The 12,710-nt window shown below is 43.8% G+C and overlaps 1 protein-coding gene across 6 annotated transcripts in view; it reads right to left on the bottom strand.

The window, feature by feature from the left end:
* YLPM1 (YLP motif containing 1) overlaps nucleotides 1-12,237 on the bottom strand; it is a 37,852-nt gene extending 25,615 nt beyond the window's left edge. For 4 of the 6 annotated variants that reach the window (XR_005566610.1, XM_039389719.1, XM_027720055.2 and 1 more), the window contains exons 1-4: nucleotides 11,191-11,782; nucleotides 5,734-5,976; nucleotides 4,571-4,765; nucleotides 2,627-3,363 (exon numbers count right to left, since the gene is read on the bottom strand). Coding sequence is in view for 5 of the 6 variants with exons in the window: in XM_039389719.1 (XP_039245653.1) it covers nucleotides 2,627-3,363; nucleotides 4,571-4,765; nucleotides 5,734-5,976; nucleotides 11,191-11,697 (1,682 nt within the window). In the remaining variant the exon portion in view is untranslated. Of the gene's footprint in view, nucleotides 1-2,626; nucleotides 3,364-4,570; nucleotides 4,766-5,733; nucleotides 5,977-11,190 lie in introns of all 6 variants that reach the window. The other 2 variants (XM_039389718.1, XM_027720054.2) reach the window with 2 other exon arrangements.
* Between the last annotated feature and the right edge of the window lie 473 nt (nucleotides 12,238-12,710).

The raw sequence follows: 12,710 nt of genomic DNA, 5'->3' as shown, positions 1-12,710 counted from the left end.
TAAACTAGTAACAATGGATGAGGAGAAAGCTGAAGTACTCAACAACTTTTTTTGCCTCAGATTTCACCAGCAACCCTATAACTCTTGAGCGGATGGACTGCAAGACGGACTAGGGGAGCAAAGTCACTCCCATTATAAGAGAAGATCAGGTTCATGATGACCTGAGGAACGTGAATACATGTAAGTCTATGGGACCTGATGAGACACATCTCAGAAGCCAGAGGGAATTGACTTACTGTAGTTGCCAAGTCACTCTCCATGATATTTGAAAAATCGTGGCAGTCAGGTAAAGTCCCTGGTGACTGGGAAAACATTGCATCCATTTTTAAAAAGAGTAGAAAGAAGACCCTGAGAACTACTGACCTGTCAGTCTCACCTCTGTGCCTGGGAAGATCCTCCTAGAAGCTATGCTAAGGCACACAGAGGACAGGGAGATCATTGGAGACAGCCAGCACAGCTTCACCAAGGGCAAGTCCTGCCTGACCAACCCAGTGGCCTTCTATGATGACCGGGGGATAAAGGAAGAGCTGTGGATGTCATCTATCTGGACTTCTTTAAGGCCTTTGACATGGACCCCTCCACGATATCCTTCTGTCTAAATTGGAGAGATATGGATTTGAGGGGTGGGACTGTTCAGTAGATGAGGAATAGGCTGGATGGTCACATCTACAGTATAGCTGTCAATGGTTTAATGTCCAGATGGAGATAAGGGAAAGTGGTGTCCCTCAAGAGGTCTGTACTGAGACCAGTACCGTTTAATATCTTCATCATTGACACAGACAGTGGCATTGAGTTGACATCCAGCAAATCTGGAGATGAAACCAAGCTAAGTGGTGCAGGTGACATGCCTGAGGGACAGAATGTCACCCAGAGGGACCTGGACAAGTCTGAGAAGTGGGCCAATGGTAATCTCACATGGCCATGTTCAAGTCCCTGCACCTGGGTCAGGGCAGCCCCTGGTATCAATGCAGACTGGGTGATGAAGGGATTGAGAGCAGCCCTGCTGAAAAGGACTTGAGAATGCTGGTGGATGAAAAGTTGGAAGTGAACAGAAAATGTGTTCTCTCAGCCTAGAAAGCCAACCACATCCTGTGCCTATCACAGCACATCACTGAGCTCAAAACCAATGCACATACAGGACATGCACTAGCAAGTAATGAAAACAGTCTGTTCAGAACTGTACATTCAAGAAATCCCCATGACCAGAAACAACACTTTTTAAAAACCCTCAGGAGGTACAAAATTATTAATCTATAAAAAATTAATTTATACTGCTAGCAATTCACAAATTATTATTCATGAGTGATCACTTATTCATGAGTTCACTTCAAAGAGAAGGGAAATAATGATGAAGATATTATTGTAAAGTCTAGCAGAGTATGCAAGGATAGAAATGATTGAACAGAACACCACTGTTCTTTGATTCAGGAGGCATCCCATCAACCCATCTTGAACTAATGATCAGACAGAACAGATGTTGTTTTTGCAATCTGATATCACGTCAAGTATTAAAGAAAACCATTCCAAAACCATATAGCAGGTAAAAAAAAAATCACATAAAAGACACACAGAACACTATATTTTAGAATAGCTTTACATTAAAGCCGTAGGCCATCCATCTGACAAAATGAAAATTTACATTTTAACAAAACTGTATCTTACCAAAAGATAAAGACAGCACCTTTAAACCCAAGATCATCACAATATAATGCAAAAGAAAAAGTGACAAAGAATCCTGATGCTAAGATCCTAAGGCTCAAATCTTCATTTTTCCTTCTCTCTCTTGCTTATAATTGTCTGAAGGCTAAGTAATGCTACATATGTAGAAAACCACTGATTTGTACCTAAGACAAGCACTGCCTCCTTATCAAACAACCATTTTGAAAAGTGCACTGAATAGGACACTAACATAGCTGCAAAACACACCAGAAGTTCAAGTACTGGTGAACAGCTTTGAATTTTCATTTCTTTCTGCAATAAGTGTTGGATTACAAACAAAGAGTACTTTTTATCGTTTCTAAAAATAAGTAGCATCTAAATTGTCAGTAATTTGCTATGTTCATAAATTCAACTGAATACATAACTGAATCCCTTTCACAACATCGACATTAAAGTGCTACCATATATAGCAACACCTTAAAAACAATCCTTCGATGTTTTTTGCTCCAGATTTTCCTAAACTGTGTTCCAAGTACCACAGATAAAATGATGGGAATATAGATCACTTTTCATGTAGGATCACTCTTTCAAGTGTGAGTTATCATCTTCAAACTAAGGACAGCAAAGACATATCCAATATTTAAAACAGTTTTCCTATTTTCAAAAAAGGAGTACTGTGTTTCTGGTAATTAAAAGGGTGCAGCATCCTCAAGCACTTTACCAGAAAAAAAGTGCAATGTACTCTAGATAATACTCAGGTGAAAGACATCTATATATCCTTGCTTTAAAAAGGTAAATACAGAGAACATGGTGTACATATATTAAAAACAAAACTTCCACCAAATAAATACACACACTTCACACAACCTCAGGAAAATTTGAGAATAGGATATATGTTTCATTTCTTAATACATCACTGAAAGTCTTGTAGCCTGGAACAAGTATAAATCAACAAAAACATCCTTACCTAGGGCCTCTGGGGCCTTCAAAACGTGCTGATCTAGGAGGATCTGGAAGCAATCCACCTGACCTCACTGGTTTATCCTGCACAATAGATGTGTGTGTTGAAGACACTGCAGAAGTGCCTTTCAGTTCCCCACATCCTTGCTCAGATGAAACAGCTTGTTTACTAAGATGAACTTGAGACTTTCCGTGGTCTGATGAGCTAAAGGATGAACTTGCTTGAGAATGATAAGGTGAGTAGACAGTTGAACTAGCTATTTTTGATGCATAGGTACCAGGGGTGGGAAGCAGAGCTGGCCTTGGTGTCTCAGAAGATTGACTGCTTTGAGAACTGGATCCTGAAGGGACAGAGGAATTGGACAACTGAGAAACAGAAGAGAGAGGTGGGGGAACCAGCGGAGGTGTAGTTGAAGGTAAAGTTGGAGGCATAATAGGAATGCCACTTTGACCAGTTTGAGAATATGGAATAAATGGAGGTGGCAGGGAAACATTTGCAGGATACTGATTCTTCAGATTTTGGAGTGAGGTCACTTTCTCCTGCAGGTGGGACTGAGTGACCTTCATCTGTTCATCCCACGCTTTCCACTGTTTCTCATACTCCTGAAGCTGATCTTTGTGAGGGTAGGTTTGAAGCTGATGCTGCCACTGTTGGTTCATTGATCGTTCCCAATCTTTATGAAGCTGCTGGAATTGTTTTTGCTGTGCCTCATAATGCCGCAGTTGCATGTCCACTGACATTGTCTGCAATGAGAACACAAGAATAGCTTCATAATACCATCTTAGTTACTTTCAGAGCCACATATTTCAGTATCACTTGTAATATCACAATTTCAGACTTGAGCAGAAGCTTGAGGAAGAACTACACTGAAACAAAAGCAAACACCAACTGTGATGCCTAAAGTCATTGTGACAATTTAAACATTTTATGACTAGAGGACATCTGTGTATAAGAGATTTTAACAGGACAGCTGAAAAAAGCAATAAGTTGCATTATTACTGAATTCTAACAATGGCTAAAGCCCAGATTAATCTTCACATGTATACACGGTATGTGGTTATTTCTCAAGGTTTCAGCTTCTGCTATTAACCTGCTTAGAGCTGCCTCAGCTGTCAGCAATTATTTTTCTCTAAGCCTTTGCCAGATCTTCTTATTTGCACAGTGAAGCTTCTTTCAAAGAGGTCTGTCTTTCATTATGTGTAGATAACCTAATATTCATGGTTTGATCTTGTCTGAGATTTTTAAAGTTTACCTGAACAGATTTTTTTTTAAAGTAGACAGCCCAAACTACAAAGAAATACATAATGTACAAACTCCACCAACCCAGCAAAAGCTGACTCAACTCTCTAATACAGTAATCAACTTCTACTTAAAAGCTTAAAGGTTGCAACACTAGTATAATCATCCAAATTTTTTAAGACATTTTATTTTATTTCACTGATTATTTGAGTAAAAATAATGTGAGATAGTGATTTTCTTAATTCTTTTACTACATATTTTTGGCATCTATATTTATCATTGTACATATTTATTTTTGTACTAGTCGATGTTGTAAAAAAGAGCAGCTACCAAACTACTCTTGCAATCATCTGTTTACCTGACCTTTCTGAATTGTTTCTCCGGCAGTAAAACGTTCAAAGCTAAGTAAATTCAATATTGTGTTTAGCTTTCCTCTTTTATCACCCAGGTATGTCCGAAAAATTTTATGACAAGTGTGAAGTCTTGTACTTCTCATCCTACTGAAGCTTCATCACCATTAATCAATTCTTTTTTCCTTTTGAAGTTGAGTGACATTAGGAAAAGGGGATATAAACAACTGCCCAAGCAGAAAAAGTAGCTAGACAAATGAGTCAAGCATCACAAATTATTCAACTATTTATTTTTCAGCAGACCACGAGTGTTAGGTCACCCAGGAAGTATATCCCGGGTGATATGTCCCTAGTGTCTCACCTCTAAGTGTGGAGGCTGCTGCATGACCTGTTGATACTGCTGTACTATCTGCTGCAGCTGAGCATGCTTCTGCATTATTCTCTGATACTGAAATCCAACCCGGTGATGGGGGTGCTGCTGCCACTGAGCTGCTGCTGCTTGCAATTGCTGCAATCTCAAATCTTCCTCAGGGTCATCAGGAGGTTCAATATTGAGCTAGAGAAAAAGGCAGATACTATAAATAAGAGAAAGTTGCTTCTGTCAGAAGAAAAACACGCTTGGTCCCTACATAGTTTACAGGAACTTTAACGCTGTTCCTTATTTTATTACTCTGTATTTCAGTGTTCTGGCCACCCAAAACAGCTGATTTTTTTTTCAGCTTCCGGAAGACTGATTTTTATTTCATCTTTTCCTAATGTGAACAGTCTAATCTAAAGGTTAGGCTGAGACAATTAAGTTATTCATACATAAAGAAACTACCTAAAGGAAAGAGATTAATGAAAATCTGTTGCTCACAGCAAATGTAATGAGAAAACAGTGGTTTTTCATGATGAGGTAAAGTAACTCTGAGCGCATTATTTTTCTCCACTTTGTAGGAACCCACATACTGTAAGTTAAAGTGGAGCACATATGGCAGGGTAATTTAGTACCCTACAGTAATTTGTTCAAATATCAATCATGACCTTCACCCATTGTACAGTAACTTTTATTAAGCATGCTGACAAAAATACTCTGTGCAAAATTCTTGGCTTTCAGGCAAACTATTAACACGCAGAAAGAAGGGGAACCAAAACTCACAAACTACTAGAGAAGAATTAAGAAATACTGTCTTAAACATAGCATCTACTCAGCAGTAAATCAGGTACTCATCTACTGAGTACCTGATTTTGTACTTAGGTATCACAAAGTGTTTCTCATAGACAAAAATGACAATGCTGGGGAAGGTGCGAGGGACTCAAGCTCAGACTTGCTTGCTGCATGTATGGGTGATTATATAAGTCTATATACAAGGAGTACATTTTTATTTTTTAATTGGTAGAGTGTTACCAATTTTTTTTAAGATTGCTTTACCATATTTACTTACTGTTACGAAGTATACATGAGAATGTGATGGCATTATTTTCCTGGCATTATTTGACCCATCTGTGATTACAAATGGAGTGGCATCACTTTACAAAGTCTACCTGAGTTTCAGTGGATGTAAGAGAAGACTCATCTTCTTTGGAAGCTGGAGGCAGGGATTCATTAAGTGGAGGAGGTTCAGACTGCTGATTTGAAGCACCCATTTTCCCTTCTTCAGACTTTGCTCTCTGCTCAGATGCATCCTTCAGTACTGGACTTTTCATCTGCTGCTGTCCCTGAGCATGGGCTTTTGCCCTTTGCTGCAGGCTAAGCAGGTGCTGCTGGTACCAGTATTGCTGCTGTTCCTATAACAGATGTAAATTTTCTAAGACAGTTTTCACAAGAAAAACAAAGGAAAATAATTCATGATAGTCAGTAGAATCATACTGTAAAAAAGCTTTTAAAACTGTTTGGAGGAAAAACTCACTTCTTCAGCAACATTATTGCGATGGATGTCAGAAGACCAAATCAAATTCAGATACCACTACGTAAGGTATAGAGCCCACAGCAGAATTTACTTCCCACCTCAATAGTTATTCTATAACTACAGCAAACAATAATAACAAAAAGCTAGAAGATAGGAAATAATAAGCCAAATTACTACAGACATATTATAAATACCATGTTTATTACTTTTAGTGCTTTTTATATCTAAGATACTTAGTATGAGACTAATTTAGATAAAATGAAGGAGAAATGGAGGACAAGTACGAGTACACCACCAGTAAAGAGAAAAAGGAGGAAATACAGAGAAGAGAAGGATGAACAGAGAACATAGACATCAAGTAGACCGAAAATGACAGCTGAGAAATTGTGGTGAAGATGTTTGAATAAAGGCTATGAAAACGAAAAAGTACAATCAGAACCAGTATATAGTGAGGTTTGTGTATCATCTGAATTCTCATTAATCCCGATTCATTCAATAGCTGAAAATATAAATAGATATGGTTGCACCCAAAAATAGGATTTTAATATATTTGAGATATAATAAAGTTTTCAGTTTTAAATATTTCAGGGTAGAATTAGAGTACTCAAGACAGATAACAGTAGCTTCAAAGAAAAGTAAGCTGCCACCAACATAAAGAAAAAAAGACTAAAGATTAGTATCTCAGCACTTAAGTAGTGGTCCATCTTAAAGAGACCAGAGTAGGAACAGTCCTATATATCTTCCAATATGAGAAATATCAGGCATCCAATGACTAGCAGGACACATGTAATAGGCAGCACTTCACCTGCCACCAAAGTCCCTGCCAAAGACCACTGGCAAGGGCTAAAATTTTGTGGATTCATAGTTCCATAAGCTCATAGAAGAAAAATCTACATACTCTAAAAATGAAACCACCATTTGCAGATAAGGCAGCTCCTGCATTTTAGGGAAGCATTGCTATACACTTGATTTTTAAGTTGTTCTCTTAGCCTCTGCTTTTAGTCACTGTCAAAGACAGAATGATAAAATACTGTATTTTTTGGTCTGACCTAGTCCAAGCATTCCTGTGCTCTTATCTCAACTCTACCACCTCTGAGAATCTGTGCTCTACATCTTTTATATCTTCTGTTATTCCCTTCCACCCAAAATTGCACAGTTAAGAAAATACACCTATATAAAGGCCAGTCAGAAATAAAAAAGAATCCAAAAGATGCAGGTATTTTAAAATGTAAGTGTGACAACAACAAAGTGGTAGCTGTTGTCTGATGAGATTTCTCAAAACTGAAACATTCTGCTCATAACAGGTTTAAAAGAAGTACAACCTTTCTCTGAAATCCTAACTTCATACTCAAATCAGGTATGATGTTCTCTATTAGTAGCAAACACAAATATAGAGCTGTATTTTCTTAAAAATACTTCTGTAAAACTGTAACTTGGAAATGAGGTCAATGAAAGGAGAGCCTATGCTCCACAGACTTTAAGTTGATCCTGAAATTACTCCTGCCAAGAATCTTTTTAACAAGAATATCACTCTGAAGAGCTGTCATGGCTTTGGGTAGAAGACGTGCATTCACACTCCAGCATGGACTCTCTCAGAAATCTTCAATAACTTGCTGAAATAAGTGCAACTTACAACATGAGGAAGGAACATACTTTCCCAGCTATATAAAAGCTGATTAAATTATCCATCTCAAAAGGTACTATAAAGTGATTTTCCATCATGGTGATAGATGCTGACTTGGTGAGCACATGTTCTACTGCCACAGAATTGTTGTCTCCACAGATCTATTTTGTTTCCTCTTCATTCTACCAACTCAACAAAGGGCTAGAACTCATAATATGACCTGGTGTTCCCACAAAGAGCTATGACAATATTGTTAGCTATTTTTTGCAGTAGATGAAGTCAGTGACACACGTATTACAGATTCTATCTGAAAAGCACAAGAAAAGCAAAAAGGAAGATTCTTACAGCTTAGTCTGAGCAAAACAAAAGTGCTAATGTAGAAAATTTTGATGATGAAGAGTTCAGTTATTTGAGTGCTTAACTCCTCACAGTGATCGCCATTCTTCAAGTCCAATTACAATCCTTAAGCCCAAGGAAAACATCAGCACCAACATACACCCTTTTTCATCATCCGCTGACCAAGAGACTAGGTCTGTTGCATTTTACAGGAACACTGAAACCAGCAGTATCAGCTCATGACCACAGGACATACCACCAAAAACATCAAAGCCCACACCAAAAGACTACTCCAAAATTAACTTAGCTGACCCTAGGCTACAACGTAACACCTATTTTGGGGGACACTTGGTCCTCTTCTGGTATAGATAGCAAAAGAATGGTTTAGTGCCCTTTATAAAACTAAAGGAGCTGTTTAAAGAGTGCAGCATTCTGCTGAATGGTGATCTGGTAAAGCTACGGTAGCTTTAACAGATGTAGAGAAATGCATATTTATGGGTACAGATGCACCCACACATATTTGGTTACTACTGGAGTGCACTAGGAAGAGCACTGCCAGCAGGTTGAGGAAGGTGATCCTGTCCCTCTACTCAGCACTGGTGAGGCCACATCTGGAGTGCTGTGTCTGGGGTCCCAGTACAAGAGAGCCATGGAGCTCCTGGAGTGGGCCCAGCAGAGGGCAACAAAGATGATTAAGGGACTGGAGCATCTCTCTTACAAGGAAAGGTTGAGGGAGCTGGGCCTGTTCAGCCTTGAGAAGAGACAACTGAAAGGGGACCTCACCCATGTCTACAAGTATCTGAAGGGAGGGTGTCAAGAGGAAGGATGCAGGCTCTTCTCGGTGGTGCCAAGCAACAGAACAAGAGGCAATGGGCAGAAATTGATGCACAGAAGTTTCATCCGACCATGAAGAAGAACTTCTTTACTGCGAAGGTGACCATGAACTGGAACAGATTGGCCAGAGAGGTTGTGGAGTCTCCCTCACTGGAGCTATTCAAGAACCGTCTGGACACAATCCTGTGCCACATGCTCTAGGATGACCCTGCTTGAGCAGGGAGGTTGGACCAGATGACCCATTGTGGTCCCCTTCCTTACCCAGTCTACGATACTGTAAATAAACAGCAGAATACAGTACCCAATTATCAAATGGAACGTTAATGAAATATCACAGGTACCTTAACTAGACTTGACAAAAGATGCATCTGATTGTAGAGAAACACAAGAATTCAGCAATTTAATCCAAGTACACACCCATGCAAAAAACTACGCTAAACTCACTATATTGTTGAGGAAAAGAGCAGTATCTTAGACAGGAAAGGAAAACAAATTGCATAACATTTTTTCAGTTAAGAGAAAAACACTGATCTATTTGTCTGCAGCCACTGTTACTGTGAGATGAGAACAGAAAGAATTGCTTTTAATTGCCAGTTTAAACAAAGGCCTAATAGGGTATTATAAATGACAAATTACACTATTTCTCTACTTGGCTTTTAAGGTCATCAACAAGAAAGCATCACTAGGCTTTGCTTTTTCCTATTCCTATTGTGTAAGGACTTGTTACTCATTTTACAGCTGAAGATAGCCAAAATCGTATCTATCTGTTACAATAAATTTGTGACCAGAAAAGTACCATATTCCTTTTGAATTAACTGAATTGTGCAGGAGAGCAAACAAACTACTCAAGATAGAAGCTGTCTGTATATTCATTTACCAGACAATGTAAACTTCAGCAGTGTTCTACTGCTTCTGTGTACATCACAATAACGCATTACTTGCAACTCTTCTGGAGAGTGTTTACTGTTCTATCATTGAGCTCCATAATGTAAGAAGTCAGCAAGTTGCCTCAATACCAAATTAACACCACTTTCTACATCTGATTTCTCAAGATTCTGGTTTTGTCATTAAAAAATTTAGTAAGTCTCATCATTATCACTGTAAAAGATTAACTAGTACTGTCCAGAACCTTCGTAAAATTAAGTTAAATGAACTCAAAGCACCACATTGCTAGGCAGTAATTTGTTATATGGTGCAAATGTAAAAATGCAATTAAAAAGGTATCCCAGCAACTGACAAATTTAAAGTTTCAGTGACTTCAATATGATGTGATGGGATTTTTGCAAACTTAGCTTCAATTCAGAATCCTAAGATCAATTTCCCCAAAATAGATGTCTTTTAAACTTTAATAAAGTAATTCTAAAGTATGCACTTCAGCTTTGTTCTTGCAGCTGGATGTCTGCAAGACAACTCTAAAACCACACAAAAGCCTCGGTGATCAGCCTGACCCATGTACATAGCCGAGGGCCTCAACACACGTGTCTCCCTGTGCATGCTTAACCTTAACCCACTGGATTGTCCCTGACAATGCAGATGAACAGTCCCATCAAGCTCGCTGGAACTGTTCTCATCAAGGAAGTGAAGCATGCAAACATTTTGCAGGCATGTTGGACCTAGTGTAGGCATAAAAAGCATTAATATTTTCCACCCCAAAAGCATTTCAGAACATTTCCCTCCAATGCCCTGCACAATTTCATACTAGAAGATCAAGTACATGTAGCACAAAACGTGAATCTAAGTAGATGGCAACTATGTACTGCAACAGAAACACTTTTGAAACTATGTGTGGTAGGATTAAAACAGTCACAATTCTACACTGATCACGCAAACAACTGAAATACTACACCTTCGGAAAACGAAGAAATCATTGAAGATAAGTGACACTTATCCTGCAACGTGCAACAAGCAAACAGACTGCTGTTGTCACAACTGGCCGAACGAAGTCATCAGGGGTTACGTGCGGGTCGCTCACATATACTTTGAACACAATTCTCCAAAGACCAACAGACCCCCCTAAATTCAGCCGGGATTTACACTTTCGCTGCAACAACTCAATAGCTCTTGAAAAATGACCATTTGTTACATCCCAGCAACCACCACTGGATAAAGAAGCACTTATGCAGCTTCCCGATCCGTGCCATTCCCAGACTCCCACGGGTTGCGTCCAAACCCTCTAAGTATTATGCAAATGCCGTATGTTTATTAACCGCCCTTACTCGGAGACCTTTGCTACGCCCCGTACCCGTTCATCGCCGCCGCTGCCCTGGCGACTCCCCGCTGCCACCCGGGCCGCCTTACCTGGGGGGTCATGGTGGAGGGGTCTGGCTGCTCCGTGCCACCGCCCTCCTTGGAGGCACCCTGCGCGGCCTCCGGCTGGGCAGCGGCGGGAGGGGGCAAGGACGGCTGGGGCGGTGGGAAATGCGCCTGCGAGGGTTTGGCCGGGGGAGGGATGGAGGGGGCCAGGGCGGGCTGCGCGGACTGGGAAGGAGAGGCCTGGGAGGAGAGCAGGTAGGGCTGGGGATGTGCCATGTATCCCTGGGCAGGAGGCGGCAGGTAGGGCTGTGAGGCGGTGGCCGGCGGGGGCTCCAAGTAGGAGGGCGGGGGTTCGGAGAAGGAGGGGGGCGGCTGGGAGGGCTGCGCCCGGGGCAGGTAGGGCTGGAGCGGCGGGGACTGGGTCGGGGGCGGCTGGGCGGGGGGTAGGTAGGGCTCGGCCTGGGGGGGCGGCAGGTAGGGCTGGGCGGGGGGCAGGTAAGGCTGGGCGGCGGGCTGCGGGGACTGCGGCGGCGAGGACAGCTCCATGTCCATGGGCACCGGCTCGGCGGGCACCGGCTCGCCCCAGTCGCCGTGCCCGCCCAGTGGCTCCTGCCCATCCCGGTCCCGGGCGGCGGCGGGCGGCTTGCGGGGCGGCGGCTCGCGGTGGGCGAACTGCTTCTGATAGCTGCGGACGGGCGGCGGCACCGGCGGCACCGGCGGCTGCTGCTGCCAGTCGGTGAAGGAGCCGGGCAGCGGCGGCGGCGGCAGCCCCGGAGGGGGCGGCCCGGGCGGCGGCGGCGGGCCCAGCAGCACGGACTGCAGCTGCTTCTGGTGCATCTGCTGGAGCTGCTGCAGCTGGGCCAGGTGCTGCTCCTGCAGGCTCAAAAACCCCGAGGAACCGGCGGGCGGCGGCGCGGCGGCGGGGGGCGCGGGGCCCGGCGGCGGGTAGCTGGGCAGCGGCATCGGCGGCACGGCGGGAGGCGGCACGCTGGGGGGCGGGATGGGCAGCGGCGGGGGCGGGATGGAAGTGGGGGGCGGCGGGTAGTGCCCGGCCGCCCCGTACAAGCCCCAGGCCGGGTACATGGCGGAGCGCGGAGCAGGCACAGGCCGCGGCGGCGGGCGGCGCACAGCGCCTGCAGCGCCTGCGCGGGGAGGCCCCGCCCCGCAGGGCAGTGGAGCGCGAACGCGGGGCCAGAGCGCCCAGCGGCGCTGCTCGGTGGGGGGGCGGTGCCGGCACAGCGCCCCCTCGCGGGCGTTGCCGCCAGCGCGGGGCCGGGGCCGGGGGCGAGCCCGGGGTGCCCGGGACGGGACGAGGGGACAGCACGGGGGAGCCGCTGGGGCCTCTGTTGTGTGCAGCGGTGCCGGCAGGTGCCGCAGAGGCAAGGCTGTGTATGGCTGTCCCGGCGCTCCCGCGGGCCCTGATGGCCCTGGGGTTCACGTGGCCTCGGTTCCTTGGGGCGGCCGTGTTCCCGTGCCCGCCCGCTGTCCACGGCCCGTGTCGCCCTGCCGCTGCAGTCCCGCCCCACCCGGTTCCGGTGACCGGAGGCTCCATGGCAGAGCTGATG

The sequence above is a fragment of the Pipra filicauda genome, unplaced genomic scaffold, assembly GCF_003945595.2.
Source record: "Pipra filicauda isolate LSUMZ 115617 unplaced genomic scaffold, ASM394559v2 scaffold75_size2874737_pilon, whole genome shotgun sequence".
NCBI classification, from domain to species: Eukaryota; Metazoa; Chordata; class Aves; order Passeriformes; family Pipridae; genus Pipra; species Pipra filicauda.
The sequence above is the reverse complement of the archived record's forward strand: the minus strand, read 5'-3'. Positions and strand labels throughout refer to the sequence as shown.